Source organism: Octopus bimaculoides, chromosome 9 (assembly GCF_046866305.1).
Source record: "Octopus bimaculoides isolate indiv1 chromosome 9, ASM4686630v1, whole genome shotgun sequence".
NCBI classification, from domain to species: Eukaryota; Metazoa; Mollusca; class Cephalopoda; order Octopoda; family Octopodidae; genus Octopus; species Octopus bimaculoides.
The window spans coordinates 29,925,114-29,952,861 of NC_142936.1; the positions used below are offsets into that span (position 1 = coordinate 29,925,114).

Sequence of the window (27,748 nt, forward strand, 5' to 3'; positions counted from 1 at the left end):
AAAACGAGAAATCGTTTTTAAAGTATCAGCAATGTACAATATAAATAGTTTAATGAGAGAAAAAAAGACGTATATAATGTTAAAAAGAATATATATTTACTTTGATTGCCACATTGGCCTAGTTGTAATGTGATCATTTCACGAGGCATCTTAACTAGATGCGATGATGAGGCACGAAAAATGTATTGACGATCTCTTCGGAAATGGCGGCAAATTTCGGGTTGAAGATTTAACGTAAATCGCGAATAAGGTCAAAATGTTTGGAAATGAAGAAAAAGTGTGTGAGAATATAGTACAAGATGTAAATCATATATTATGTATTTCCAAATTTTTTCGGTTATCCCTAAGGTTACCATCTGAAACAATTATTTTTCAAAATAAAACAAAAACCCGCCCGGAACATTGCGCATGCTTAGACGACTGCTGACTTGCGAAAATATGTGGCACTTTTTACAATTTTAATTTTTTCGAAATTCTTTTTTCTAAATAATATTCAAATAAATCATTAGAAATGTTGGTTAATGGGATCCTTCTGATTTGGCGGACACCATTTTTTATTTAATGTGTTTTCTACAGAAACACTTTAAAACTTCGTATACTTGCATATTTTGTCTTATAGAACAGATAAAAAATTTTATAAACGCAGTTATTTCATGCTAGAAGTTTTCGTATTTCGGTAATTTCAACCAATCACTGACGTTTATTGAGGTGAAAACAATTACTACTGTGGATTGTCAACAACACGTTGTGACGGTGTAATGGGATCTTTTCCCTTGAATAAAATTAGTGCCGTTGTTTGTCAACAACAACTATCGGCGGTACTGTTATTTATGACATCGTTCGTGCGTTTGTACTGGTTTTGGTTTTAGGGTTAGGGTTAGGGTTTTAGAGTTAGGGTTAGGGCTATGAGTATTTTTGCCAAATTTGGTGAAAAATTTGCGGCGGTGTATTGAACAGATTTTCACCACATTTGGCAAAAATACTCATAACCCTAACTCTAAAACCTGAACACTAACCCTAAAACCCTAAAGCTAAAACCAGTACAAACGCACAAACGATGTCATAAATAACAGTACCGCCGATAGTTGTTGTTGACAAACAACGGCACTAATTTTATTCAAGGGAAAAGATCCCATTACACCGCCACAACATGTTGTTTACAATCCACAGCAGTAATTGTTTTCACCTCAATAGCCGTCAGTGATTAGTTGAAATTACAGAAAACACGACAATTTTAACACGAAATAACTTTAAAAATATAAACTTTTCTCAACAACACTAAGAGTAAAAGATGTTTTATATGACACATTTTACCAGTGTCCCAAGTTTGAAAGTGTTTCGTTAAGAAAACAAGTGGTGTCTGCAAAATCAGAAAGATCCGGTTAATGTTTACAATATTACCCGGAAACGAAATTAAAAAAATAGTGCAACGGGTGTAAAAAAATGTGAAGGAAACAAATATGAAAACATAAATGTGTGGAAAGCAACAGGGAGGGAAGAAGACTTCGAAAAATTCACAAGATCCGAGTTTTTCCTTCATAACTTTGAGGAAAATGGGGTTTTTTTTTTTTGTTTTAGAATGAAATTTTATAGAAATACCTTTCAAACGGCATAGATTATGATTTTAAAGAAATTTGTGGGGAAAATCTGTTCCAAGGGTTGGGGAGAGGACTTCGGAAAATTCACAGAAGATCCTAGTTTTCCACCCATAACTTTGAGGAAAATAAATATCTTTTAATGAAATTGTATATAAATACCTTTCAAACGACATGCATTACGGATGCCTAATGTGTTGTAAACCCCTTATTTTAGTTCCGGAAAAAAAGAGGGGGATCAGAATTATTGGAAAATGTTTTTCTGTTTTTTTCGATGAATGACTTAATATGCCACGAAACACTTTTTTGTCCGGAAAATGGGGGCTATTTCTTTCTTTAAAAGTTTGTTAAATTTTTACAAGTGCACCTTTACCATAACTAGGAATCCGAAGGAACTTTTTCAGAAAAATGAGATTTTGAAGGTGAGGAGATAACATTTTGCGAAAATACATTTTCTGGAGTGTGGATTACATAAGATTGAAAATTCAAACAAGTTTGAAAAGAAGTGAAAATGCTGAAGATATAAAAATTAGTGGTAACAAAATCTGGACAGGAGAGAGAATGAATGATGCAAAATCCTTATAAAAACCATGTTAGTGTTTGTGTGTGAAACAAGTAAAAGCATGATATTAAAACAAAATATCTTTTACATACCTCTTTAAAATCACTGGATATATTAATCCCAGGTTACCGTAATTCATTCATCGAAAAAAAGAAAAACATTTTACAATAATTCCGGTTTCTCCCCCACTTTTTTCCAAACAAAAATAAAGGGTTTGCAGCACATTAGGCATCTTTAATGCATGCTGTTTGAAAGGTATATATATATATATATATATATATATATATATATATATATACATACTTTCATTAAAAGATATCCATTTTCCTTTAAGTTACAAGGGAAAAAATGGGATCTTGTGAATTTTCTGAAAGTCCTCTCCCCACCCCAAGATTTTCACCTCAAATTTCTTTATAAGCATAACAGTATAACAGTTATGGGGGAAAACATCAGATCATGTGAATTTTCCGAAGTCCTCTCCCCACCCTCTCGGAAAAGATTTTCCCTATAAATTTCTTTATAATCATAATCTATGCTGTTTGAAAGGTATTTCTATGAACTTTCATTAAAAAAATCTCATTTTCCTCAAAGTTATGAGGGAAAAACTCAGATCTTGTGAATTTTCTGAAGTCCTGTTCCCCTCACCCCATTGCTTTCCATGCATTTTTGTATTCATATTCGTTTCCTACACTTTTTTTACACCCATTGCACTATTTTTTTAAAATTTCATTTCCAGGTAATATTGTAAACATTAACCAAAATGTTTTAAAATTAGTATCGACATAAGGTTCCAACCCTAATCCTTTCTTCAAAACTGGTTTCAAATTTTGGCAAAAGACCAGCAATTTTTAGGAATGGGATTGGTACTTTTTTTATCAACCCCAAAAGGATAAAAGGCAAAGTCAACGTCAGCAGAATTTGTACTCAGGACGTAAGGACGGATGAAATACCGTGAAGTATTTTCTCCTGTGTACTAACAATTTTGCCAGCTCAACGCTTTATATTAAAAGTGCTAACATCATTGCTATTTCACATTTTTTAAAGCATTATAACTGTGACCATTCCATCTTTATAAAATAGCATTGCAAACATCATCATCTTGTTTTTTTATAAGCACTCTAACCGTGACCATCCAACCATGACTACCAATTTTGATTTTGGTTTTAGTGTTTAAAGCATGCACACTGACCATCACTTTTTATGAAGTATTTTGGGATCTTTTCTATTAGACTTTCCCTTTGCAATTCCTTTAATTTTGTTCCAATTATTTTCAAATTTAATGTAATGATATAGTTTTGTATGCTAATTATGGAAATGAAATTCATTTTTGTCATAAATTAGTAAATAAAAAAGTTAATAGCTTTAGACTTTGCAAATTTTGGGTAATTTTAGCCAATCATGAGCTTCAGGCACATTGGTACCTCTTTCCATGGTAACAAATAAAGCTGCTGTCTGTTTAAAACTACTATAATCACTATGTACCTATATACTGAACTTCCATTTTTTTCATTTTCTCTACAAAATATATATTGTTTACATGTTTGGTAATTTTTCACAAAAAAATTTCAATGTAGATTTTTCCTTTTAAAATTATTTACATGCCTGTTCAAAAGTTTGTTTTGCATTTTTTTATCAGTTAGAAAAACTAATGGGTCTTTTCTGTCAGTTTATGAAATTTTAAAATAAAGTGAACATTTTCAAATTTGATATGTTGTAATCTCACTGAATTTGATTTTTGAAAGGTGTTCAATAAAATTATGCTGCTGGAACAAGTGAATAACTACATACATCAGATTCAGCGTGAAAAATTACATCAATATACCAAATTTGAAAATTTTCACTTCATTTTAAAATTTCAAAATGTGAAAGCCAATCAGAAAAGATCCAAGTTGTTAATTTCTGTTTAAAAAAAATATTAATGTGATTTTCATCATCAGCATGTGAAACTACGTCAAAACTACATTTAAAAAAAAATCATATGGTGAAAATTTGAAAATCTTCAAGTGGTTGGAAGAATTTAGAATCCCACTATTTTTAAGAGCATGACAACTGTGATTATCTTGTTTTTTTTTAAACCATTCCAGTTATAACTCTAGATTGTTCAGAAACGTTCCAACTGTGACTATCTATCTTTATAAAAAGATTTGCATTAGAAGAGATCCAACTATGAAAATGTCTTTCTAAAAGTATTTTATTCATGATTTTCTTGCATTCCAAATGTTACTATCCTATTTTTTCCCCAAGCCTTCCCCACCAAAAAAGAATGCTTCTAATCATGTCTATCCAGTAATTTTTTATAAGGAATCTTCAATCATGTTTATATTTGGTGTCCAGCATTATATTGAAAAGCTTTTGCTGACTCAGTCCACTTGTAAAAAGTTATTGTTATGCATACAACTTAACTCAGAAAGTAGTGGAAGCACTATGTAAATGATAGCTTCTAGTGCAGTGTTCAAGTTTTCCAGTAAGTATGTCCCTTGATAAAAATACTCACACTAGCAATATTTAATTAAGCTTATAAACTTAAAGGTGATTCCAAAGAGAGAAATAATTACAGACGTATCAAATTGCTGGACCAGTTCCTGAAAGTTACAAAGTGTCATAACATGACTTAAAAAGAGGATTGGACTAGATTAAACAGTTCACTTTTATACCTGCAAAAAGTTCTACTAATGCTCTCTTCATAGTAAGGCAAATGCAGGAGGAGTATTTAGTCAAAAGTATACTGCTGTTCTGGGCATTAATCAACCTAGAGAAAGTCTTACAGAATCCCTCACTCCCAGATCTGGAGATCACTGTGGAAGCTAGGAGTGGGTGAATGGCTGGTGAGAATTGTAAAGGAATGCTATCAGTAAGATAATACAACAGTGAATGTAGGGTGCAGGTAGAAGTTCACCAGGGCAATTTTCTTTCCCCTCTTATTCATCACTGTCTTCTAAGTCATAACAGGGAAATTTAAGATCTGCCCTTGGGAGCTATTATATGCTGATGACCTTATTCACACAGCGGATTCTATAGTAGACTTAGAAAAAAAATTCCCAGTGTGGAATCAAAGGGCCTAAAAGTTAACTCAGCAAAGACCAGAATTCTAGTAAGCAGGAAAGTAGATAGGAATTTGCTCCCGTCAGGTAAATTACCCAGTTTGATTTATAGAAAAGGTGTAGATAGTAATTCCATACTGTGTATCCAGTGTAAACTATGGACACATAAGAGGTGCAGTGCAATCATTGTCATCATCATTCAACATTTGTTTTCCATGCTGGCATAGATTGGACAGTTTAACAAGAGCTGACAAGCCAGTGGGCTGTACCAAGCTCTATTGTCTGTTTTGGCATAGTTTCTACAGCTGGATGCCCATCCTAATGCTAACCATTTTACAGAGTGTACTGGGTGTAATGGTATGTGTGGTGACGCTATTGAAGATTGTGCATGTGAGGATGATGGTGTGTTGTGTGGGTGCTGAGAAGTGTGTGTGGAGTGGGACAGTGTTGTGGGTGTGTCTCTAATGGTGTGTGAAGTGAGTGATGAGTCAAACAGTGTGTATGGGTGTGTGTATAGTGGTGCATGTGGGTGAGGGTACCGAGGTGGGCAGTATGCAGATGTGTAGGTGGAGGGTGTGGAAGATGAGTGGGAATCCATGTGGGATTGGTGTCAAATGAAGAGAGGAAGTGAGGTTGGTGAGTTGAGCCCATGTGTCGCAAAGGAACAAAGAGAGAAGATTAATTTCTGTTCACAGTGAAGGTGGTGGTGTTGGAGAGGTAAGGGCCGGTGCGCCAGCATGGGTGGGAACAGGGGAAGGAGCCAGACTGGAAGGCAGTGGTAGGGAAGAAACTGTGGACCAGGAGGTCATGGGCTTGTTTGAAGGAGGGAAGGGGTAGGTTAGGGAAAATGTGCAAGGTGGAGGGGTTGAACTGGAGTTGCTGGAAGGCTCGGAGAATGGTGTATTGGACAGGTAGGGTGAAGAGGTGAGGGGAAACAAGAGATAGGTAAAGGTGGGGCAGATATGAAGAGAAAGAGCAGAGGCATGGTCCACAGATTGTTCCAAGGCAAGGGCAGTGTGGATAATGATATTCATGTTGGATGAAGTGGCGAGCCATGAGTTGAGAATGAGTCTCAAAGTCATGGTTATCACTGCAGAACCAGCATAGATGGAGGAATTGGGAGTAGGGGATGGAGAGCTGGGTGTGGGTAGGGTGGGAGGAAGAGAAGTTAAGGTAGGAGTGTGAGTCAGTGTGTTTGTAGTGGTTGGAGGTAGTGAGAGCAGAGAGCTGACAGAAAATGTCAAGAAATTCAACGGAAGAGTTAGAGATAGTGCAGGAGAATTCGAGGGCAGGATGGAAGGATTGGACAAAGGAGAGGAAGCAGTCTAGTTGTTCACAGGAGAGTGAGGTTGTGCCAATTCAGTCATCGATATAATGACCGTATAGCTTGGGAGTGGGACCAGTGAACTGTGAGAATATTGGGGCCTCAACGTAGCCAACAAACAGGTTCACATAGTTGAGGCCACTCTTGTTCCCATGGCCACTCCCGAGATCTGTTGGTAAAACTCCCCTGTGAACAAGAAGCAGTTGAGGGAGAGGACAAGTTCAGCAAGACGAAGAAGTGCGGAGGTGTAAGGTTGAGGGTCAGGCCGAAGGTCTAAAAAGTGCAAGAAGTCCTTCGTTGTGTGGGATCACAATATATAAACTTTTGATATCAAGAGTGAAGTTGAGAGGGGCCAGAAGGGAAGGAGAAAGAGTTAAACAGACGGAGAGCATGGTTGGTATAGTGCATGTGGGAGGGGAGGGAAGCTACTAGGGGGCAAGGACATGGTCAACGTATTTGGAGATCGTTTTCGTGGGACAGTTGTAGGCGGAGACGATGGGGCGGCCAGGGTTGTTGGGTTTGTGTATTTTGGGAAGGAAATAATGGGGATGCGTGGAGTATGGACAATGAGTTTGGAGGCGGTGGGAGGGGGGGAAGAAGGAAATGAAGGCACGAATAGTAGAGGACACCGTATTTAAGAATTTGTTTCGCTCACTATGATACAAGAGATTTTTTTTTTGTTTTGGTAACCGGGAGTTAAAATAAACATTAACCCAAAAATTTTTTTAACATATTTGAATCAAGAAAATTTCCTTCAATTCAATTACTCTCAATGTATTTTCGTAATATCCTCTTGTAGCAAACACGTCAATCAGCAACTGATAAACAATTTACGAAGGTTATGCAATGCTCCGCTATCAGTTGTTTTTTCAACAGACTGTCTTTACGCCGCGATCAGTGAGACTGTCACAATCAGCAAACCGTATTTGCAACTGTTCTCAGCGACTATATAGCACGACTGCAATGTCAGCCAAAGGTAGCAAAGTGTACATCACCAGTCTAGTCCCCCAGAATGGCGTTACTTTATTGAAAGAGGCCGGCTGCGTGATATCGCAGTGGCCACAGGAAGATGGTGTTCCTCGAGAACAGTTTCTTAAAGACGTTGTTGGTGCTGATGCTTTGTATTGTACCTTATGTCAAAAGATCGACAAAGAACTTCTCCAGGCTGCTGGTAAAGTACTTGTTTAATTATTTTCTCATTCATATGTTAAGTGGAAATTAAAACGCTATCTATCAAAAGGAGGTTATTTTATTTACAATTTTTTAATTTTGATATTTGTTTTACAATACAACCTCAATTTTTAATTTTGATATTTGCTTTACAATACAACCTCATACAGTCTGTTTAAACAAAGCTAACAAACATTTACGGCAAATATCGGCGGAAGTAAAGAATACGTACACCACTCGTTTTCAGCATAACAAAAACACTAACCTTAACCCTAAAAACCGTGTGTACGTATTCTTTACTTTCGCCCAAATACCAATGTGTAATTCGGCCTTGTAATTTCATTATTTCATATCTTGGAAACGATTGAAAGATAGCCTTTTTTGTCTTTGGAAACATTTTTCTCACAATAGAAAAAAAAGGTATGGTTTCAGAGTGTATTGATTGTAGATTATGAAAAAGGAAATAGCGTATTGATGTAAAATACTGGTATGCATGTTAGAGTAACAAAGACATATACCACACAACTATACACTTGATAAAAGATAGTACATAACTATAACAATGAATGAATGAATATGATATCTCCCACAAAAAACCTGACAACTAGGCGGAATTATGCTTGGAGATAATTTGTAGGGGAAAAGGAAATGTGAATTTGCAGAGTTTATACTTTTTGCAAACCATTATATAAACTTATTCATATTTGATATTAAATGACATTGTTTTACTGATCCCAGTCACTGCGCAACTTTTATTAGCCTGTATCAATTTCAGTCTGGTACTTATCTTTCACTTGATATATCTTCAGAGTAAAGGATTACTTTTATTTTATAGAGCTTCGAATCGTCGAATTAAATCTTATGAATCAACACCGGTTTGTATTTTTTTTTAGGTCAAACTCCAGCAAAAAAACGAAAAAAAAAAAGGGGGCAATAGGTGTAAAACAACATATAGTAAACGAATATGAAAAAAAAAAAATGCGCGCTGGCGAACGAGGGGTGGCGGAGAGGACTCGGAACATTCACATCGGGAATGTTCCGAGTCCTTTCACCACTTCCAAGTTCGTCGGCGAAAATTTTTTTCTTTATATTCGTTTGCTACACATTATTTTATACCTAGTACACTATTTTATTTTTCAATTTTTGTGACGGGCGGGGCGGACCTATTACACTATTTTTTTCATTTTTGTGACCGGGTGTCGAAGTGAGGTTACTGGATCGTGTGAATTATCCGAGTCCGCACCCCACGTCACAAAAATTGAAAAAAAAAAATAGTGTACTAGGTGCAAAATAATGTGTAGTAAACGAATATGAAGAAAAAAATTTCACCGACGAATACGGATGTGGTAAAAGGACTAGGAACATTCCCGATGTAAATTTTCCGAGTCCTCTCCCCCGTTCGCCAGCGCAAATTGTTTTTCATATTTGTTTACTACATGTTGTTTTACACCTATTGCACTTTTTTTTTTTGCTCGGGTCAAACACTGCAGTTTGACCTTATTTTACAACCTGTCTCTTTCCTCCCTTCTCTCTTTCTCTCAAACACAGATATGCAGGCATCCATTCTCCGTCCAGCCACCAGTGAGATGTGCTGGCGCAGAGAGTCATTTAAATGTTTTTGAACTATGCCGACCTAAAGAAGCCGAGACCTGTAAAATAGTTCTTTTTCTCTTTTTACAAAGAAAGCACAGCAGAATTTCGGACCAGTACGCCCATATAAGTTGGATTTTCTCTGTTTTGACGGGGATTTTTCCAAATTCGCATTCTTTCGTTTGAAGCAGCATAGTTGTCAAACTCGACCATATGGGATATGATTGTTCGTTAATTTCTATGAAAATGTTTTATTTCTTTACTCCTCTTTGGAAGGCGACATTTTCGTTGAAGTGAGAGCAGAAAGTGAAAGATGTATGTAAGTATATGAAATCGACGTGTGTGTGTGTGCGTGCGTGCATGTATATGTGTGTGTGAGGGAGAGATAGATAGATAGAAAGCGATATAGTGAGTGAGTGAAGGTGTGTTGTATGTATTTTTTTGCATGTATGTGTAAGTGGCACTCTCTCTCTCTCTCTCTCTCTCTCTTACACACACACACTCACACACACACACGCTATGTAAGATAATGTGTGTGTGAGAGAGAGAGAAAGTGCCACTTACACAATATATGCCAAAAAATACATGACAACACACGCCTTCACTCTCTGTCTCACACACACACACCATTCCATATACACATACATACATCTTTCAATTTCTGCTCTCACTTCAAAGCAAATGTCACCTTCCAAAGAGGAGTAAAGAAACAAATGTTTTATAGAAATTAACAAACAATCATGATCCCATATGACTGAGTTTGACAACTATGCTGCTTCAAATGAAAGAATGCTTCCTATGTTCTATCACTATACAAGGAGGGTGGTAACAGCTTTTTATTAAAAACATTCTTTTGAAAATCTATGAATTTTTTTTACACTCCTCGCTACCTGCTCCAGACTGATTTTGGCCAATTTTTTTGGCCACCTTATGCACTTAAAAATCATGAGAGAAGCCTTTTCGGTAAAAAAAAGAAATTGAAAATATTTTCAGATGAAAAGATGTGTGATTTAAGGGAGATTTAGCTGTTATTTCTAGCACATCCCACTAACACCTTGTACCTGTTAGGTAAAAAAACAAAAAAACAAACAAAACAAGCAGTTTACAAGTAAAGTTTCAAACCAATTTCACCATCTTCTGTTAGCTATTCCTAAGCAACAGACTTCATTGATGAAAATGGAAGGAAAACCATCCCTTCTCATGATAAAAGTTATCAATGATATCGTTGAAGAATGTATGAAAAATGTAAAAACTCGTATTGGAATATCCATACTTGTCTGTGTACTGCTGCTGCTATTCTGGATAAACATCTGGGAGATATTTGTACAACACGTGGCAATGAGATAACACATCACAAACAACCCAAGCAGATAATGACACTAGAAGAGAGCATAAAGGATTTACACCTCAGAATAGGGATGGTAGTTAAATGCTAGTATAAAGTGTAAAGCTAGCTGTTAAGTTCACTACACACCAACAATACCTCCTGAGAAAACTAATGAAAATGTGTGGAGATTCTACTACAAATCTTGAAGGAAAATTAATAGCTCTGAAATATGAACTCAAGACTTCAAGTGTAAAACTCTGCTCCTGACAAAAAGAAAAAGAAAAAAAGCCAGGATAAACCACAAGTTCACTTTTAACCCTACAAGCTGTATACAACGAAATGAGGGGAAAATAAAGTCATTCTGGGTGAAGATCTGGAATAGCAGTAAAGACTTACTCCTGGTTTGATTACAGAAAAGCATTTAGTTCTGTTCCCTACTCACAGCTACTGAAGTGACTATAGCTGGTAATAGTATTTGCTACCTTAGTTGTTTCCATTGAAAGGTGCACAAAGACCTTGTTGACAATCCTCACACTGAAAGTAAAACAACTGATGTTATTAATATTTCCATAGAAATCCACTGAGTATGTCCTAGGGTTTGCAACAAGGTATATGAATATATCCCATAATTGCTTTGTGGACAGTCTAAAGATCTATATCCTAAATACATTTAATGCCAAAAAGCAATGGGATCTAATTAGAACATTTTCTTCTGTTATAAGAATGGAAAACAAGAAATTTTCACCTGGAAAAATTGTTCCCCAAACCCTAAAGCTGTGCATCAATGGTCTATCTATCTCTCCTGTTCCATAAAGCACCTACTACAAATATCAAGGTATTAATAAAAATGTATCATATAAAGGTACTGTAAACAGGAATAGAGTAACCAAAGAATATTACACCAGACTTATGCAGTCTTATAAGGTGCAATGCATTTGCAGTACTCCTACTGATATTGATATTTGGGACACATGACCATTCTATAGAAGAAATCTGCTCCATAGAAATAAGAACCTGCAATGACACTGACTGCAAATTTCCACAAAAACAGTAACATTGACAGACTATCTCAGAAGGAAAGAGGAAGGGCTTAAGATCTGTGCAGGCAGCCTTTGAGTGCTGCATGATATTACTTAGAGAGTGCCTTCTAAACAAGAGCAGCAAAAATGAATAAATCAACCAAATGCTGAAAAATGAAGTGAATGCATCAAGAAACACTCATTTTCTGATGATCTCCCATATGAACTCAGAAGTGCAGGGCTTGCTTATCTCTGCAAAGACCTGAAAGAGAAACATTTTACATACCATAAAAAGGTTATGCATGGGTGTTTCCTTTCCTGAACGCATTACTACTACATTACATCACATCTTGAAGACATCTTTTGGAATTCAAGGGCAGGAAATATGAAATGTTTCATGGACAAATGATACAGTGAAGTACTTAAAAACCTAAAATGCAAACTACAAACGTTGGTCATACTACTCTTCTGTGGAGGGGATCATCATCATCATCATCATCGTTTAACGTCCGCTTTCCATGCTAGCATGGGTTGGACGATTTGACTGAGGACTGGTGAAACTGGATGGCAACACCAGGCTCCAATCTAATTTGGCAGAGTTTCTACAGCTGGATGCCCTTCCTAACGCCAACCACTCAGAGAGTATAGTGGGTGCTTTTACGTGTCACCCGCACGAAAACAGCCATGCTCGAAATGGTGACTTTTATGTGCCACCCGCACAAGCCAGTGCAGGGGCACTGGCAACGATCTCGCTCGAAAATCCTACGGGAGCCAGTCAGGCGGTACTGGCAACGGCCACGCTCAAAATGGTGCATCTCATGTGCCACCCGCACAAGAGCCAGTCCAGGGGCACTGGCAACGATCTTACTTGGCTTGCCGGGTCTTCTCACGCACAGCACATTTCCAAAGGTCTCGGTCAGTAGTCATCGCCTCGGTGAGGCCCAATGTACGAAGGTCTTGCCTCACCAGGTCTTCCTGGGCCTACCTCTTCCACGGGTTCCCTCAACTGTTAGGGTGTGGCACTTTTTCACGCAGCTATCCTCATCCATTCTCACCACATGTCCATACCAGCGCAATCGTCTCTCTTGCACACCACAACTGATGCTTCTAATGTTCAGCTTTTCTCTCAAGATACTTACACTCTGACGGGTATTCACATTGACATTACACATCCAACGGAGCATACTGGCTTCATTCCTTGCGAGCTTACGTATGTCCTCAGCAGTTACAGCCCATGTTTCACTGCCGTGTAGCATGGCTGTTCGTACGCATGCGTCATACAGTCTGCCTTTTACTCTGAGTGAGAGTCCCTTTGTCGCCAGCAGGGGTAAGAGCTCTCTAAACTTTGCGCAGGCTATTCTTATTCTAGCAGCTACACTTTCAGCGCACCCACCCCCACTACTAACTTGGTCGCCCAGATAGCGGAAGCTATCGACTACCTCTAGTTTTTCACCCTGGAATGAGATAGAAGTTGTTTCCTGTTTGTTTACAGTCTTTATTGCACCTGAACATCTGCCACAAACAAAAACTAACTTGCTAGTTAACCTGCCTTTGATGTTGCTGCACCTCTTATGTGTCCATAGCTTGCACCGGGTACATCTTATAGAGTTACTACCTACTCCTTTTCTACATACTGAGCAGGGCCATCTACCTGAAGGGGTTTGTGTTTTATCTACCTTCCTACTTATTAGGATTTTGGTTTTAGCTAGGTTGACTCTAAGGCCCTTCAATTCTAGACCTTGCTTCCACACCTGAAACTTCTCCTCTAGTTCTGATAGTGACTCCGCAATTAGGGCAAGGTCATCAGCATAGAGGAGCTCCCAGGGGCAGCCTGTCTTGAACTCCTCTGTGATTGCCTGGAGGACTATGATAAATAGGAGGGGGCTGAGGACGGAACCTTGGTGGACCCCTACCTCTACCCGGAATTCATTGCTGTACTCATTTCCAACCCTCACCTTACTGGCAGCATCTCTGTACATGGCTCGCACAGCTCTCACTAACCATTCTTCTATCCCAAGTTTCCTCATTGACCACCAGATAAGGGATCGGGGGACCCTGTCAAAGGCTTTCTCCATGTCAATGAAAGCCAGGTACAGAGGTTTATCCTTAGCTAGGTATTTCTCCTGCAGCTGTCTCACTAGAAATAAGGCATCAGTAGTGCTTTTACCTGGCACGAACCCAAACTGCATCTCATCTAAATTGATTCGCTCCCTAATTAGTTGGGCTATGACCCTCTCTGTAACTTTCATAACCTGATCTAACAGCTTGATGCCTCTGTAATTATTTGTATCTAAAGCGTCACCTTTACCTTTGTAGCAGTTGACTATGATGCTGCTACACCAGTCATTGGGTATGACTCCTTCGTGTATCACCTGGTTCGTAATACGGGTGACTAGGCTATAGCCAACACTGCCAGATATTTTGAGCATCTCTGCAGTGATTCCTGATGGGCCGGGGGCTTTCCCGGTCTTCATACTCTTAATTGCTTTATCTACCCTGGTACTATCAACTCGGATAGCTGGTCCCTCTATTGGGTCGACAATGCACATATTACATCCTATCCCCTCTGAAATAGTCCCCACCACTTGTAACTACTTCCATTTGTCATTGTCCCTGACCACACTATTTCAACCAATCACCTCTGTTCTGACTCTTCAACCACTGCTCTTTTTCCCTTCTACTATACTCCATTCTAAACATCTCTCTTATCTACTATTATTCTCAGTACTCTCCCATATATGCCATCATGACTCACCTACTATAGCCCCGTATGTATCCCAATCTCTCTCTACACAGCTCCTACACCTTGCACATCATTCTACTATTTTCTAGTCTATTCTCTTTTCTCAGCTGCACCTATATCTCCCACATCTCCCCTCTACATACTGGTATGTCCCACCATCTGCACCCTCACCTTTGTTCATTGCTCACTACATTAACCTCTATATCCACTGGTTTACTCCCTCCTCACACTCTTATGAAAGCATTCACTCTCTCATTCTTTCCTATGATCTACTGTCCGTGTCCTTTCTTATGCTCACTTTCTTGTTTCTTGAGAGTTTGCTCTAGCACCTTATCATTATCTTCCTCTTATTTCCTTCATCCATATATCTCCTCTATAGCAAGATACCCGTTCTTTTCCTTCTATCATACTTTAGCCTTTCAACACCTGGCATACAGCTCATCATCCCACCTTTCCCTTCCAAATAATTCTCCTTAGTAATGGAAACTTTTCCCTTTTTTCTGTTCTTTTCTGTCTTGCAAGTTATTTGGCAACCTCACTAGTGATGGTACCATGAAAAAAGCACTCAGTACATTCTGTAAAGTAGTTGGCATTAGGAAGGGCATCCAACCATTGACACCAAAGATGACATTGGAGCTTGACACAGTCCTGCAGATCACCAGTAAAATTGTCCTACTTATGCCAGCATGGAAAGTGAATGTTAACTGATGATTTTCATCATCGTTTAACATCTGCCTTCCATGCTAGCATGGGTGAGACGGTTTCACAAGAGCCAGCCTGCACCAGACATCCGTGATTGTTTTGACAGGATTTTTACAGCTGGGTGCCCTTCCGAATCCTTGAGGTTCAAAACACCATAATATAAGTGGCAGGGTATTGCGAAGTAAGTGTGATTAAAGAGTGCAGAGGTGGGGTGGAGTGAGTCGTGAAAACATGGGCACACACAGAGTTGGAGACTACTGAATAGCAATGATATAGAGGAACAGGGCTGTGAGGACAGGATTGGGGAGTGAGAGCTAGGCATAGTGTTTGAAGGAGGAAATGAGAGGAAGAGATGTAGAGATATAGATTGGTTTGTTGGTGTAGGGTGAGTATAAAGTTTTGTTATGTGTGGGTGGAACACATAGGTCAGGGGCTAGCAGATAGCAATAATACAGTGAGACGGTGTGTGGGTGGAAGACACAGGTCGGGAGCTAGCAGAGAGCAATGATAGAGTGGCACAGGGCCAAGAGGACAGGTTTGGAGATTGGGAGGTAAGCATAGTGCATATATATATATATGGCATCCAGCCATAAAACCCATGCCAAAACAGACACTGAAGCCTGGTGTAGTCTTCTGCTTGGCCAGCTCCTGTCAAACTGTCTAACCCATGCCTGCATGGAAGGTGGATGTTAAACAGTGATGATGATAAAGATTCTTGTCACTTCCATATTCCATTTCTCTTATTAATCAAATATATATATATATATATATATACACACGCACACCTCTTATTACATCACCTGATAAGACTCTTCTGCACTGAGGGATATATCCCAACTAGTTGTATTGTTTCCCACCTGCGAGGGATCAATGCAGGATGTGTCAAAATGATCATTGTGGGCAATAAACTTTCTTGTGTATTCTATTTTCCACCTCTATCATTTGCTATATATATATATATATATATATACACATCTGTAATATAATATGTGACAATTATTCGGTTGCCATAATAAAACTCCGAGTTTCAGATGTCAGGGCAGAAATCTGCTCTGGCATCTCGTCATTTATTAAGACAAACAAAAATGCATTTTCGTTTGACTTAATAACTGATGAGATGGTGGAGTAGATTTCCGCCCCGACATCTGAAATTCGGAGTTTTATTATGGCAACCGAATAATTGTGACATATTATATTACAGATAAATTCCTCTATTTACATTTCAAGGTCTCATTCATTCTTTTGTTGTCGTACTATTAATATATATATATATATCTATATATATATATATATATATATATATATATATATATATATATATATATATATATATATATATATAAATATATACACACATACACACACATGCACATATCATAATCCTCATTATCATTTAAAGTCCGTTCTACATGCTGGCATGAGTTAGATGGTTTGACAGGAGCTGGTAAGCCAGAGGACTGCACCAATCTCCACTGTTTACTTTGGCATGGTTTTTACAGATGGATACCCTGCTGTCAACATTAATGACTGGTCCCCAGTGGGAAGACTCTCGTTCTATACATTCTCCACATTTAGCAGCCTTTCATAGTGGCACTTCCATGTTGCTTCCTTTGTAGAATCACTTCTGTCCAATAATTTCATGATTTTCTCCAACACTGTCTTGCAATACAGAACACCTTATACCTCTGGTCCTCATGCTTCTTTTCTGCTTCTTTTACTTTTCCTCTTGTTAGATAAGCCTGTTGCCTAGCCTCTCTTCTAGCTACATGGTAGTTCTCTGCTACCCCCACTCTTTCACTTCCAGATCTGTTTTATATATTTCTTTTATCTTTGACTTGTTTCAGACTGTAGCCAAGGTAGGACACTGCTTTAAATTTTTTTAGTCAAATGTATCAACCCCAGTACTTAGTTTTTTTAAACCTGGTACTTTATTGGTCTCTTTTACCAAATCACTAAGTTATGAGGACATAAACACTCAGCACTAGTTGTCAAGTGATGGTGGGGGACAAAGACAAAGACACATACAGATATATAATCCTTTTCTACTTTTTACTTGTTTCAGTCATTTGACTGTAGCTTTGCTGGGGCACTGCCTTGAAGGGTTTTAGTTGAACAAATTGATCGCTAAGTAACATGGACATAAATAAACCAACACCGGTTGTCAAGCAGTGGTGGTGGACAAACACACACAAAGACACACACACATATATATAATATATATAATGGGCTTCTTTCAGTTACCATCTCCCAAATCCACTCACAAGGCTTTGGTCAGCCTGAAGCTATAGTAGAAGATACCCAAGTGTCACACAGAGGGATGGAACCCAGAACCATGCGATTGGGAAGCAAGCTTCTTACTACACTATCACGTCTGTGCCTACAAAGGGCTTCTTTCAGTTTCTCTCAACCAAATCCATTCACAAGGTTTTGGTCAGCCACGCAGTAGGACTGAACCTGAAATCATGTGGTTGGAAAGCAACCTCTCACCACATGTATGTGTGTGTATATCGTCGTCGTCGTTTAACGTCCGCTTTCCATGCTAGCATGGGTTGGACAATTTGACTGAGGACTGGTGAAACCAGATGGCTACACCAGGCTCCAATCTGATTTGGCAGAGTTTCTACAGCTGGATGCCCTTCCTAACGCCAACCACTCAGAGAGTGTAGTGGGTGCTTTTACGTGTCACCCGCATGAAGGCCAGTCAGGCGGTACTGGCAACGGCCACGCTCAAAATGGTGTATTTCATGTGCCACCCGCACAAAAAAAAAATATATATATATAATGCTTATGGATGTATATGTGTGTGTATATACATACACATATGCTAAGATTTTGATGTGAAATGTTCATAGGCATTATAAATACTAATTGAAATAGTAGACAAACAAGTCAACTGACAGGGATTGTGAATAAAAAACATCATCTGTATATATATAATGCAAGATGTGTGTGTACGTGAATGTAGTTTATGCACTCCACAAATTAGCACGCATGTCGCTCCAATTTTAGGAGGACATTCGTCATGACCCTATCTGCTTTTTCGTCAACTTTTTCTCTCAGAGGCACCCGCGTATAGCTGTAAAAATCGATTTTCAACCATAACTTTTACCAATTTTGAAGTTTGTTGACATGGCGAAGTCAAACTGTGTGTAGCATGTGAAGAAGAGAGAGAGAGAGAGAGAGAAATAGTGTGTTTGTGATGGGGAGTGAGGGAGAGAAACAGATTGTTTGCTAGCGTCTAACAAAAAAAAAAGTAACGAAAAAGTGGGAGAGGGAGACAGAAAGTGTCTAACGAAAGAAAAAGTAGGAGAGGGCAGTTTTTGAAAGACACTATATTTTAGAATGAGAATATATATACTTTCTCACACCACAATTAAAATATATTTATTTTAAATCATTTATTAATTTAAATCGTTCATTTTTCTCCCCCCTCTCACTCTCACACACACGCACATATACTACTTTGGGAGAAAAAGAGTTTTGTTTATATTTCACAACAACAATGAAACAAAGAGCTATGTAACAATTTGTCAGTGAATTACACAATATAAATGCGTAAAATTTCTGAGGCTTCCCCACTCCAACCCGTTTTTCAGATCACAAAAAGGGTTTGGTAATTTTTCAGATTAACACCCGCACGATTTCCACTAGGGTTTTACGGTTAGGGTTTTACGGTTAGGATTAGGGTTAGGGTTAAGTTTAGTGTTAGGGTTAGGATTAGGATTAGGGTTGGTGTTAGGGTTATGGTTTTAGGGTCAGGGTTAGGGTTTTAGGGTTAGGGTTAGAGTTAACCTAGAAGGGACAGGCCCCTTATTTTTTGGTTAAGGCTGTTGGTAAGTTTTCCTAAGTTACTCCAATCCAGATCCCCAATGCAAACCTTCAGATCAACCTTCTCCTGTGCAGATCTCTAATGCAACTTTAAAAAAAAACAGTCAATGAGTGGAAATAACCAATAAACTGATTCCTTACGGGATTTCCCAATCAAATTGCCAGCAAACCATTTTCAGCCAAACCAATTTCAACGGATTTCGCTCAAATCTGATGTCGATGTTACTTATTTTGGTTTGAAATAAAGCACTTGATCACTTAATAATCCTAGCTTAATCCCGGGCAGCGCCGGGCTATACTGCTAGTCAGATATAAAAATTGGTGTTATGAATGTCTAATATAAAGATTTGATATTACAGAAAATTTAGTAGTTGATTTTAATATCAAAAACAAAAGCATCAACAGGATGAGGGGTTAAATTTACCACCCCAAAACAGGCATGGCACTGATTGATGGGCTTCTATGCAGTTTCTTTCCAGCTAATTTCACTCACAAGTCTTTGGTTGATTCAAGACTATTGTAGAGAACCCTTGCTCAAGATACCACTGGAATTGAACCTGAAACCTATTTGTGAAATGAAATTCTCAATACTTGCTTTACAAGTTGTAAGTAACAGTCTTGGCATCAACTTAATTGTTAATTGACACATTTAAAATAGAAACACAATGCTAACAAATCATATTAAGTTGATGTGTGCTCTATTCCCTCCATTGTAAGCAGAAATATCTAATTGAATATTAATCAAATGAAAGCAAAACAAATTTTTCACTGCATATATGATCATTATTGAATGCATATTGCACTACAAACTGTTATAGCCATCAATACCTGGAAGAAAATTGTATTGCTACATAACATTAACATGATACATTGAAATAAATATGAATGTATTTCTATTACATTTCATGTTTCAAGTGCGACTAATTTTGCCTTTTGAATAACTTTTAGCCCTTCAAAATAACTTACTAAAATAATAAAATTTTGAGGTATTTTAAAAAAATATTTTGTTTAGTAATCATTGATTATAATTTTGAATTTGTTCTTTTTGAGTTATTAGAATGGCTACTCAAGTAGTTAATCAATCATGCAAGTAAACTGCATGAAACATTGGTAAAGTGCCAGACAAAATACCTCATAGTGTTTAGTTCAGAATTCAAATCTAGTCCAAGCCAGCTTTACCTTTCATTCTTCTGGAGTTGATAAAAATAAGTGCCAGTGAAATACTGAGGTTGATTTAATTGATTGATGTCATCATCATCATCATCATCATTATCATCATCATTTAACATCTGTGTTCCATACTAGCATGGGTGGAACAGTGCCACAAGAGATCTCTGTTCTCAAATTTATGGCCATGTCAGAAATTATTATTTTCCTTTTCAATTGTTTATTAATGAGTTTCTCGCTGTCTTTGAATTACAACACTGAATAATAATAGTCCCTTGTGTTAGGGATTGATGTCCCATAAAATAGAGAATTAGTTTTGTAATCTTAAATCTTAATGAGCTGTTGTTTTGTACAATACTTAAGAAAACTTGAGCTAAAAAAGGTATATATGTTTTATTTTAATAAATGGTTCTGTTACTTCATTGCAAAGCAATGTCAGTATCCAGCATATTTGTTTAAAGGAGTTCTAGTTATTTCTTAATAAAATAATTATAATTTTGTTTATAGGTGTCCAGAAAGTTGGGACTGGGAACAGTTGATTACATTGATTAGTACTTATTTTATCATCCAATGAAATATGAGGTGAAGATTTTAGTGGAATTTGAACTCAGAAACATAATGGAAAGCAATAGATGTACCAAAGCATTTACTCCACATAAGTGTTGAGACTGCCTTTTACTTACACATGCACATACATTCATCCATCTAAAGCAGTGGTTCTTAACCTTTTTACTACCATGCCTCTCCTAGGAATTTGTCATTCTCTCCAGCCCCCAGCCCTGCATCTATGAATAAAATTCCCAGATTTTAAATAAAATCTAAAATGTTTTTAGTTTTTTTATTGAATACTAGCAGAGATACCCGGCGATGCCCGTGTTACATGCAATTGAAAAATGAGACTTTTCTGTTATATTTTCTGTAAAGAACTGGAATACATATGATTCGAATTTCATCAAAATTGCACATGAGGGTTCTTTCCCTCTTTACACGCCCTAAAAAAATTATAATCATGAGACATGTATCCCATACTATTGATCTTTATGCGCATATTCCAAAATTTCAGTCTTCTGGAACCTGTAAAAAAGATTTTGCTCCTGCAAAATGGAGCTCATGGAGCTCTAAAATGTGGGAATGAAGGCCCCTATTGGGGGTGGGGATGTTAATGTCAACCAGAGAAGTTGAATTGTTGGGAATGTTTTTAACTTGGGTCTTATAGTATGCCTGTATATATGTGAGAGTATAGTCTCACTTTAATAGTTTCAGTATGAAATTGAAAATATTAAAGTGAAAATATTTGAAATTACAGTAGCGACATGTTATTGTTTCACTTTTGACAGGTAATACTGAAATAGTGGAATAGTTTCAGTGTTAGAGTGAAAGTATCTGACTTTACAGTAGAGTGATGTTATTGTTTCACTTTTGACACGTAATTCTGAAATAGTGGAGGAGATATGATATTGCTGTGGACTCGAACTATGCAGGAAGTTAAAAATTTTTTTGGCCTAAGACACTACAAGGACCCTAAAAGAATTTTGCTCCTGAAAAATGGAGCTCATGGAGCTGAAAAATGTGGGAGTTAAGGCCCCTATTGGTGATAGGTGTATTAATGTCAACCAGAGAAGTTTAATTGTTGGGAATCTTTTTAACTTGTGTGTAATATGTATTGTTTGAATTTCTTTGAAATAGGAAATATATGTATGTTCACTGGGTTTGTAAAAGAGACCAAAGCTACAGGAAAGCAAAAGACGAATGATCACGATAATCAGTCAGCTACCCTACCCTAGTCGTTACCACTCCCAATATAGGATTCCTCACCATATAGGTGACAGGCACAGCTTTAAGATGCATTATGGATCTATAGCAATTGGAAGGGCATGACCCAATTGAAATAACAACGTGTGATGTTTGGAGTAAAGGGAAATGAAAGTGTCACCTCTGGAGTTTGCAAATGACCACTATACCGATAGGTAACTGGGCAGAAAATATTTACAATCAATAAATGTCTTAGAACAACCAGGCACTCATCTGGGAAGGCCTTGAAATCAATGTTACCAACTGGGGACTATATGTGTCGCAGTGATAATAAAAAGACTCAAAGGAGGTCTGCAACAAAATAATTTTACTCAACACTTTGCAAGTGAATCAGTGGAGGCAAAGATGAGTCTCATTTACTTGACAATTTATGCACCACATTGCAGAAATCACAATGTAAGTATATCTGAAAGGATAGTCTCACACTGTTGTACCGTTGAATTACAAATAATGCTCATCTGTTATGTTCGGGTGACCCTATAGCTACCAATGGTACAACTGTATTCGTCTTTGCTTAGGAAAAATGACTAAATTGTAGGTGTGAAGTCCCCATGAAGGGGTCTTTGTAACTTCTAAGACGAAAAAATTTTAGAAATATTACTTTATTTGTGTGTAATATGTATGGTTAAAATTTCATCAACATCAAAAATATATGAATTTTCATGGGGGTTATGGCCATTATGCATAGAATATAATTTCCAAATTCCTTAAAGATCCATTGAATACTTTTGACGTAGTTTTGGATAAGAAAACAAATGACTAACGTGTGTGTTTGTGTGCATATATATGTGTGTGTGTATGGGTGTATATATGTATAGATATCTGTATGTATTTATATATGTGTACATATTAGATGTACACCTATATATATACATCTACACATGTATACATATACATGTATGCATATAGATCTATATCTATATCTATATATATATATCTATACATATACGTGTACATATACATGTATATATATATATACATATACATCTCTCTCTCTCTCTCTCTCTCTCTCTCTCTCTCTATATATATATATATATATATATATATATATATATATATACACACACACACACACACACACACACACACACACCATTAAAGTGAAAGTATCTGTCATTACAGAATCGAAATGTGATTGTTTCAGTTAGTGGAATAGTTTCATTTTTAAAGTGAAAGTATTTGACATGAGTGTTTTTGTTTCACTTTTGACACGTAATACTTAAATAGTGGAGGAGATATGATGTTGCTATGGGCTCGAACTATGTAAGAAGTTAAATTTTTTTTTTGACTACAACACAGACTGAAACTTATCATGGAGATCTTCCTTCTGCTGCAAATCTAGAAATATTGCTACTTCTTCTCATAGTTCATAAAGCTGTCCAAGCATGTTCCCCTTTGATAGCCATCGTACATTCGCGTGAAAAAGCAATACTTCACATTTAGATTCCATATCTTTACACAACAGTTTGAAAAGATGACTGTTTAAGGATCCACCTGTAACAAAGTTGACAACCTTGATAGGACATTTCTCATTTCAGTAGGTAAGGTTCTGGATGCTAAGGCTTCACAATGAAGTATGCAGTGTGTACATACAACAGATGGATATTTTTCTTTCACGCTAGTAATGAATACAGACTGCAGACCAAGCATCTGTGCACACCCCTACCAGCAAATCGCATGAAAGTTGGTTTTCCTGAAAGAAGTTTGATACATCATGAAAAATAGCTGCTACTGTTGTATAACTATCCATAGGGTGACAGAACAACATTTCCTCTTTTACACAAAACGAGCATATACCAGTAGCTGAGAACACTGAGTGATGTCAGTCGTTTTGTCACACTGGATGGCAAAAACAGGAGAATCCCTTACTTGGTTGAGAATTTAATCTTTGATGTGTTGAGACAAGTCATCGATCCTTCCCTTGACTGTATCGTTTGATAGTGAAATCTGCGAAAGCTTGTTTGCACTATCTTTCCCCAGAATGAGTTGTGATGCATGGAGTAGTCTTGGTTTCATGAGAGACTCTCCGATGTTATGGCTCTTCTTGTTCTTTGCAATTGACATGGTAATCTCATAGGAAGCCTCAACAACCATTGAAGTTTGTTATTGAAATGCTCCACTACTGTCCAACTCAGCTTGCTTCAAGGAATGTCTTTTTATTTCAAAGAATGCCTTGGGCTTGTCTGCAAGAGCAGGATGTGTTGTCCTCAAGTGGCATTCCAAACGTGAGGGTCGCATTCCATCATTGCTCAAAGTTTTGTAACATATCACACACTGGGGGACTTCTGTGTCACCCTTTTGGAGGGACATGAATCCAAATCAAATATATTCGTCAAGATACTTCCGTTTCTTTGCACACCTTGTGAATTATTTGATGTGCAGTGGACAACACAAATATGTGAACAAAAGATAAAGCACGTGTAAGTAATGTCAAAGTTAGAACGCTAGCCTAAGTTCTGAAAAAAAATTTGGAATAAAAGTTAAATTAAAAGAAAAGCTATGCAAAAAATTTGTACAATAAAATATTGTATTTATTTGTACGAAAATATAAAAAGAAGTTTCTTTAAAAAAGAAAAGATTTTGCATAGCTTTTAGTTTTACCTAGTACTTTCTGTAATATTTATATATTTAAAGTTTTAGTTTAACATTTGGCTTTATATTATAATTTTGTCTTCTTACAAAAAAATTTACTATATTTTTAGCATAAACATTTAATATTAAAAATTTTTGTTTTATTGTTAAAATTTTTTATTTTTTCAATCTGTTTTAATTTTGAGACTGAATTTAATTGAGTGATAGTAGAACCTGTTACATACTTTTTGTTTTATTTCCTAATTTTAAATATATCATACTTTTCATCTTGCTAACATTTTTAAATAGTTTTCAATTTTTTAAATGAAGTTAATATTTCTTAGTATGTCACTATAATGATTTGATGTTTCAGCATGTCTCTTGTTTTTTTAAGAATTACATTATTTCATATATATGAAAACTGTGGATCAAATTTGTTTATAATCTGTTAACTGAAAAAGATGTTTGTCTTTACACGATAATAATATCTAAGCTTTATACCAGTGGTTCTTAGCCTGAGTCTTGTTGTAACAAAAAAATTTACAAAATAAAGGCAAATGTTAAAGCTACAATTCAGAATTACTGAGGGTTTTGAGGGATATGAAGTGGGTGTCAATAAGTACAGAAAATGGTAAGCGGTGCTCAGATAGTAGAATAAGAAAACTAAAAGTATAAGGTGATACTTTTGCATTTTCTTATAAACTTATTATTTGACCATGCTCTCATTAAGAGAATAACAAATGTAATTAGAGAAATTCCTGCTTTTTCTCAAGGGCTCACGCTCCCCTTGGAAATGACTGATCCCCCACACATACACACTATGGTTAAGAACCACTGATCTAAAGCTATTTGTTGAAAACAATGTCATCTATTTCAGGTCCTCAATTGAAAGTAGTATCAACCTTATCTGTTGGTTATGATCACATTGATGTAGCTGAATGTGTTAAGCATAATATTCGCCTTGGAAATACTCCAGATGTTTTAACTAAAGCCACAGCAGAATTGGGTGTAACTTTACTGTTGACAGTTTCAAGGAATATAGAGAAAGGTCAGTCAGTTTTTTTGAAGTAAATCTAATGTTAAGTTGTAAATAATTTTTAGTTTGTTTCATTATCTACATTTATTGAAAATGAAATTCTCTTTGCTTTAATTTAATTAACACTTGTAACTTGAAAATTATAAACAATTTCAGATGACTAGGAGAGCCCATATAAAGCCATTGATTTTGTTGTGTTTTTAGCAAAGTCACTTGCGCAGTCGACTTAGCTACTCTTCGCTGTATGGAAAGATATACTATAAATCAGTAATTACTCTGACTGAGCTGAAATTCTCTCATGGATTACTGGGAAAAAATAGGTATCATCTGTAATGTTGTTATTCTAGACATTTTTCTTTTACTAGTTTGTCATTGGATTGCAGCCATGTTGGGGCTCTGCCTTCAGGATTTTTTAGCTGAACCTCCAATGCTTCAATCTGGTGCTTGTTTTATCATGGCTATGTTACCATTTTCATACATTGGGTTGAACATATATATATACACACATACATCTACGCACACTAACATATGCACACAACAGCCTTCTGCAGAGTTTCTCTGTACAAAATTCCACTCGTATTATTTAACAATATGGCCATACTTATGCCTACAAGCATCAACATGTTGCCAATGCTTTTCTCTACATCCTTGTTCAAGTATTTAGAGTTTAGTTCACTGTTACAAGCAGCAGTGACATGGTGTAATTAGTTGATGGGTGTTTTGTTAGCTTACAATGCTGAGTTCATCTAATCCCATAGATGAAATAACTTCACTAACTTCAATTAGTATGTTCCTGAGGTAGTGGTAAAAAATATTGGATCTTTATATTCATTATCATATTCAGTATGCTCACATGGTGAATTAGACATGGGTACAAATTTAACATAGGAATTGGGACTATGGTCTTTTTTATGTCATCAGAAGATAAGTCTGATTCATTCCAATCTGGAAAATAAGGCAAAAACAAAACAAAAAATAATTAAATAATCACAATGTTAAATTCTTCTCCATTTTCTGTTTTTAATATTCTTTAGCTGTATATGCTGTCAAATCTGGTGAATGGAGCTCTTGGAAATCTATGTGGTTATGTGGCTCTGGCTTAGAATATTCAACAGTTGGTATTGTAGGAATGGGTCGAATTGGAACCACTCTACTTCAGATGTTGCAGCCTTTTGGTGTTTCCAGATTTTTGTATTCTTCCAAACAAGGAGCTCGTGAACTTCCGGTTGAAGCTGAATGTGTGGAATTTTGTACCCTTTTGAAAGAATCTGATTTTGTTATTGTTTGTTGCAGTCTGACTCCAGAAACAAAAGATTTATTCAGAGCCGAAACATTTTCACAAATGAAGAAAACAGCAATCTTCATTAATATATCCCGTGGCGCAGTGGTAAACCAGGAAGATTTATATGATAGTCTAAAGAATAAAACTATTTTGGCAGCAGGACTGGATGTAACAACTCCAGAACCCTTGCCAACGGATAGTCCTTTGTTATCATTAGATAATTGCACTATTTTGCCACATATTGGCAGTGCTACAATTAAAGCAAGATCAATTATGTCAGAGCTGACTGCAAAAAATATTTTGGCTGCTTTGGAAGGAAAACCCATGCCTGCCGAGATTAAATTGTAATACATTCCTGACTGATAACATTCTTAGAACTTGAAATAATTCTATTATTTTATGATGATACATCATTACCTAAATTTACTAAGAATCATAAAAGAACTTGTAATTTTTGTGGCATTAAATATAAGTTCAATTAAAAAAATAAAATAATTTGCTGAACATTGTTTTATTGTGAATATATTTCTTTGAAGCAACAATTTCATATCATTTCATGCATAATTTTTTAACAAATTGATGATAAAGAAAGGAGCTCTAAAGAGAAATAATGCCTTTGCATTATTTTGAAAAATTTATACATTTTTCAGCTGGCTACTATATTTTAGGACTCATTTGTAGTATCTAGGTGTTCCACAAGAAATTTTTATGACACTAATCTGTATAAATTGAGTAAGTTGTGAGCGACAGTGGGTATTGGTATTCTGATAGGAATTCTGGAAGGGGCTGATTTAAAAAACTGAAATTCTGGAAAAATTGTTTTTCCAGAATTTGGCTGTTATTTCAAGCATATTGAACAACTGGTTTGAGGCCTTCTTCATCTTGACTGTTGGTTTAACAAATGTCCATGCAAGCAGCAATGGGCAGTTAAGTTTAAAATACATTCTTTTATTCTTTTACTAGTTTCAGTCATTTAACT

The 27,748-nt window shown here is 36.6% G+C and overlaps 2 protein-coding genes across 4 annotated transcripts in view; one reads left to right on the top strand and one right to left on the bottom strand.

Moving 5' to 3' along the window:
* LOC106881267 (tubulin gamma-1 chain) overlaps nt 1-396 on the bottom strand; it is a 74,773-nt gene extending 74,377 nt beyond the window's left edge. For all 3 annotated transcript variants that reach the window (XM_052970524.2, XM_052970526.2, XM_052970525.2), the window contains exon 1: nt 101-396. In XM_052970524.2, coding sequence (XP_052826484.1) covers nt 101-149 — 49 coding nt within the window. In that variant the 5' untranslated portion in view covers nt 150-396. The remainder of the gene's footprint in view (nt 1-100) is intronic.
* A 6,690-nt stretch (nt 397-7,086) lies between these two features.
* Nucleotides 7,087-27,273, top strand: LOC106873317 (glyoxylate reductase/hydroxypyruvate reductase). The gene is made up of 3 exons (XM_014920640.3): nt 7,087-7,693; nt 25,329-25,499; nt 26,522-27,273. Exons 1-3 carry the CDS (start codon nt 7,369-7,371, stop codon nt 27,115-27,117), a joined length of 1,092 nt encoding a protein of 363 aa, XP_014776126.1. The 5' UTR covers nt 7,087-7,368; the 3' UTR covers nt 27,118-27,273.
* The last annotated feature ends 475 nt before the right edge of the window (nt 27,274-27,748 follow it).

Coding starts and splice junctions, on each gene's coding strand:
- LOC106873317 (XM_014920640.3), top strand. CDS start 7,369: ATGCTCCGCTATCAGTTGTTTTTTCAACAGACTGTCTTTACGCCGCGA. Junction 7,694..25,328: donor AGAACTTCTCCAGGCTGCTG/GTAAAGTACTTG, acceptor CATCTATTTCAG/GTCCTCAATTGAAAGTAGTA. Junction 25,500..26,521: donor TTCAAGGAATATAGAGAAAG/GTCAGTCAGTTT, acceptor AATATTCTTTAG/CTGTATATGCTGTCAAATCT.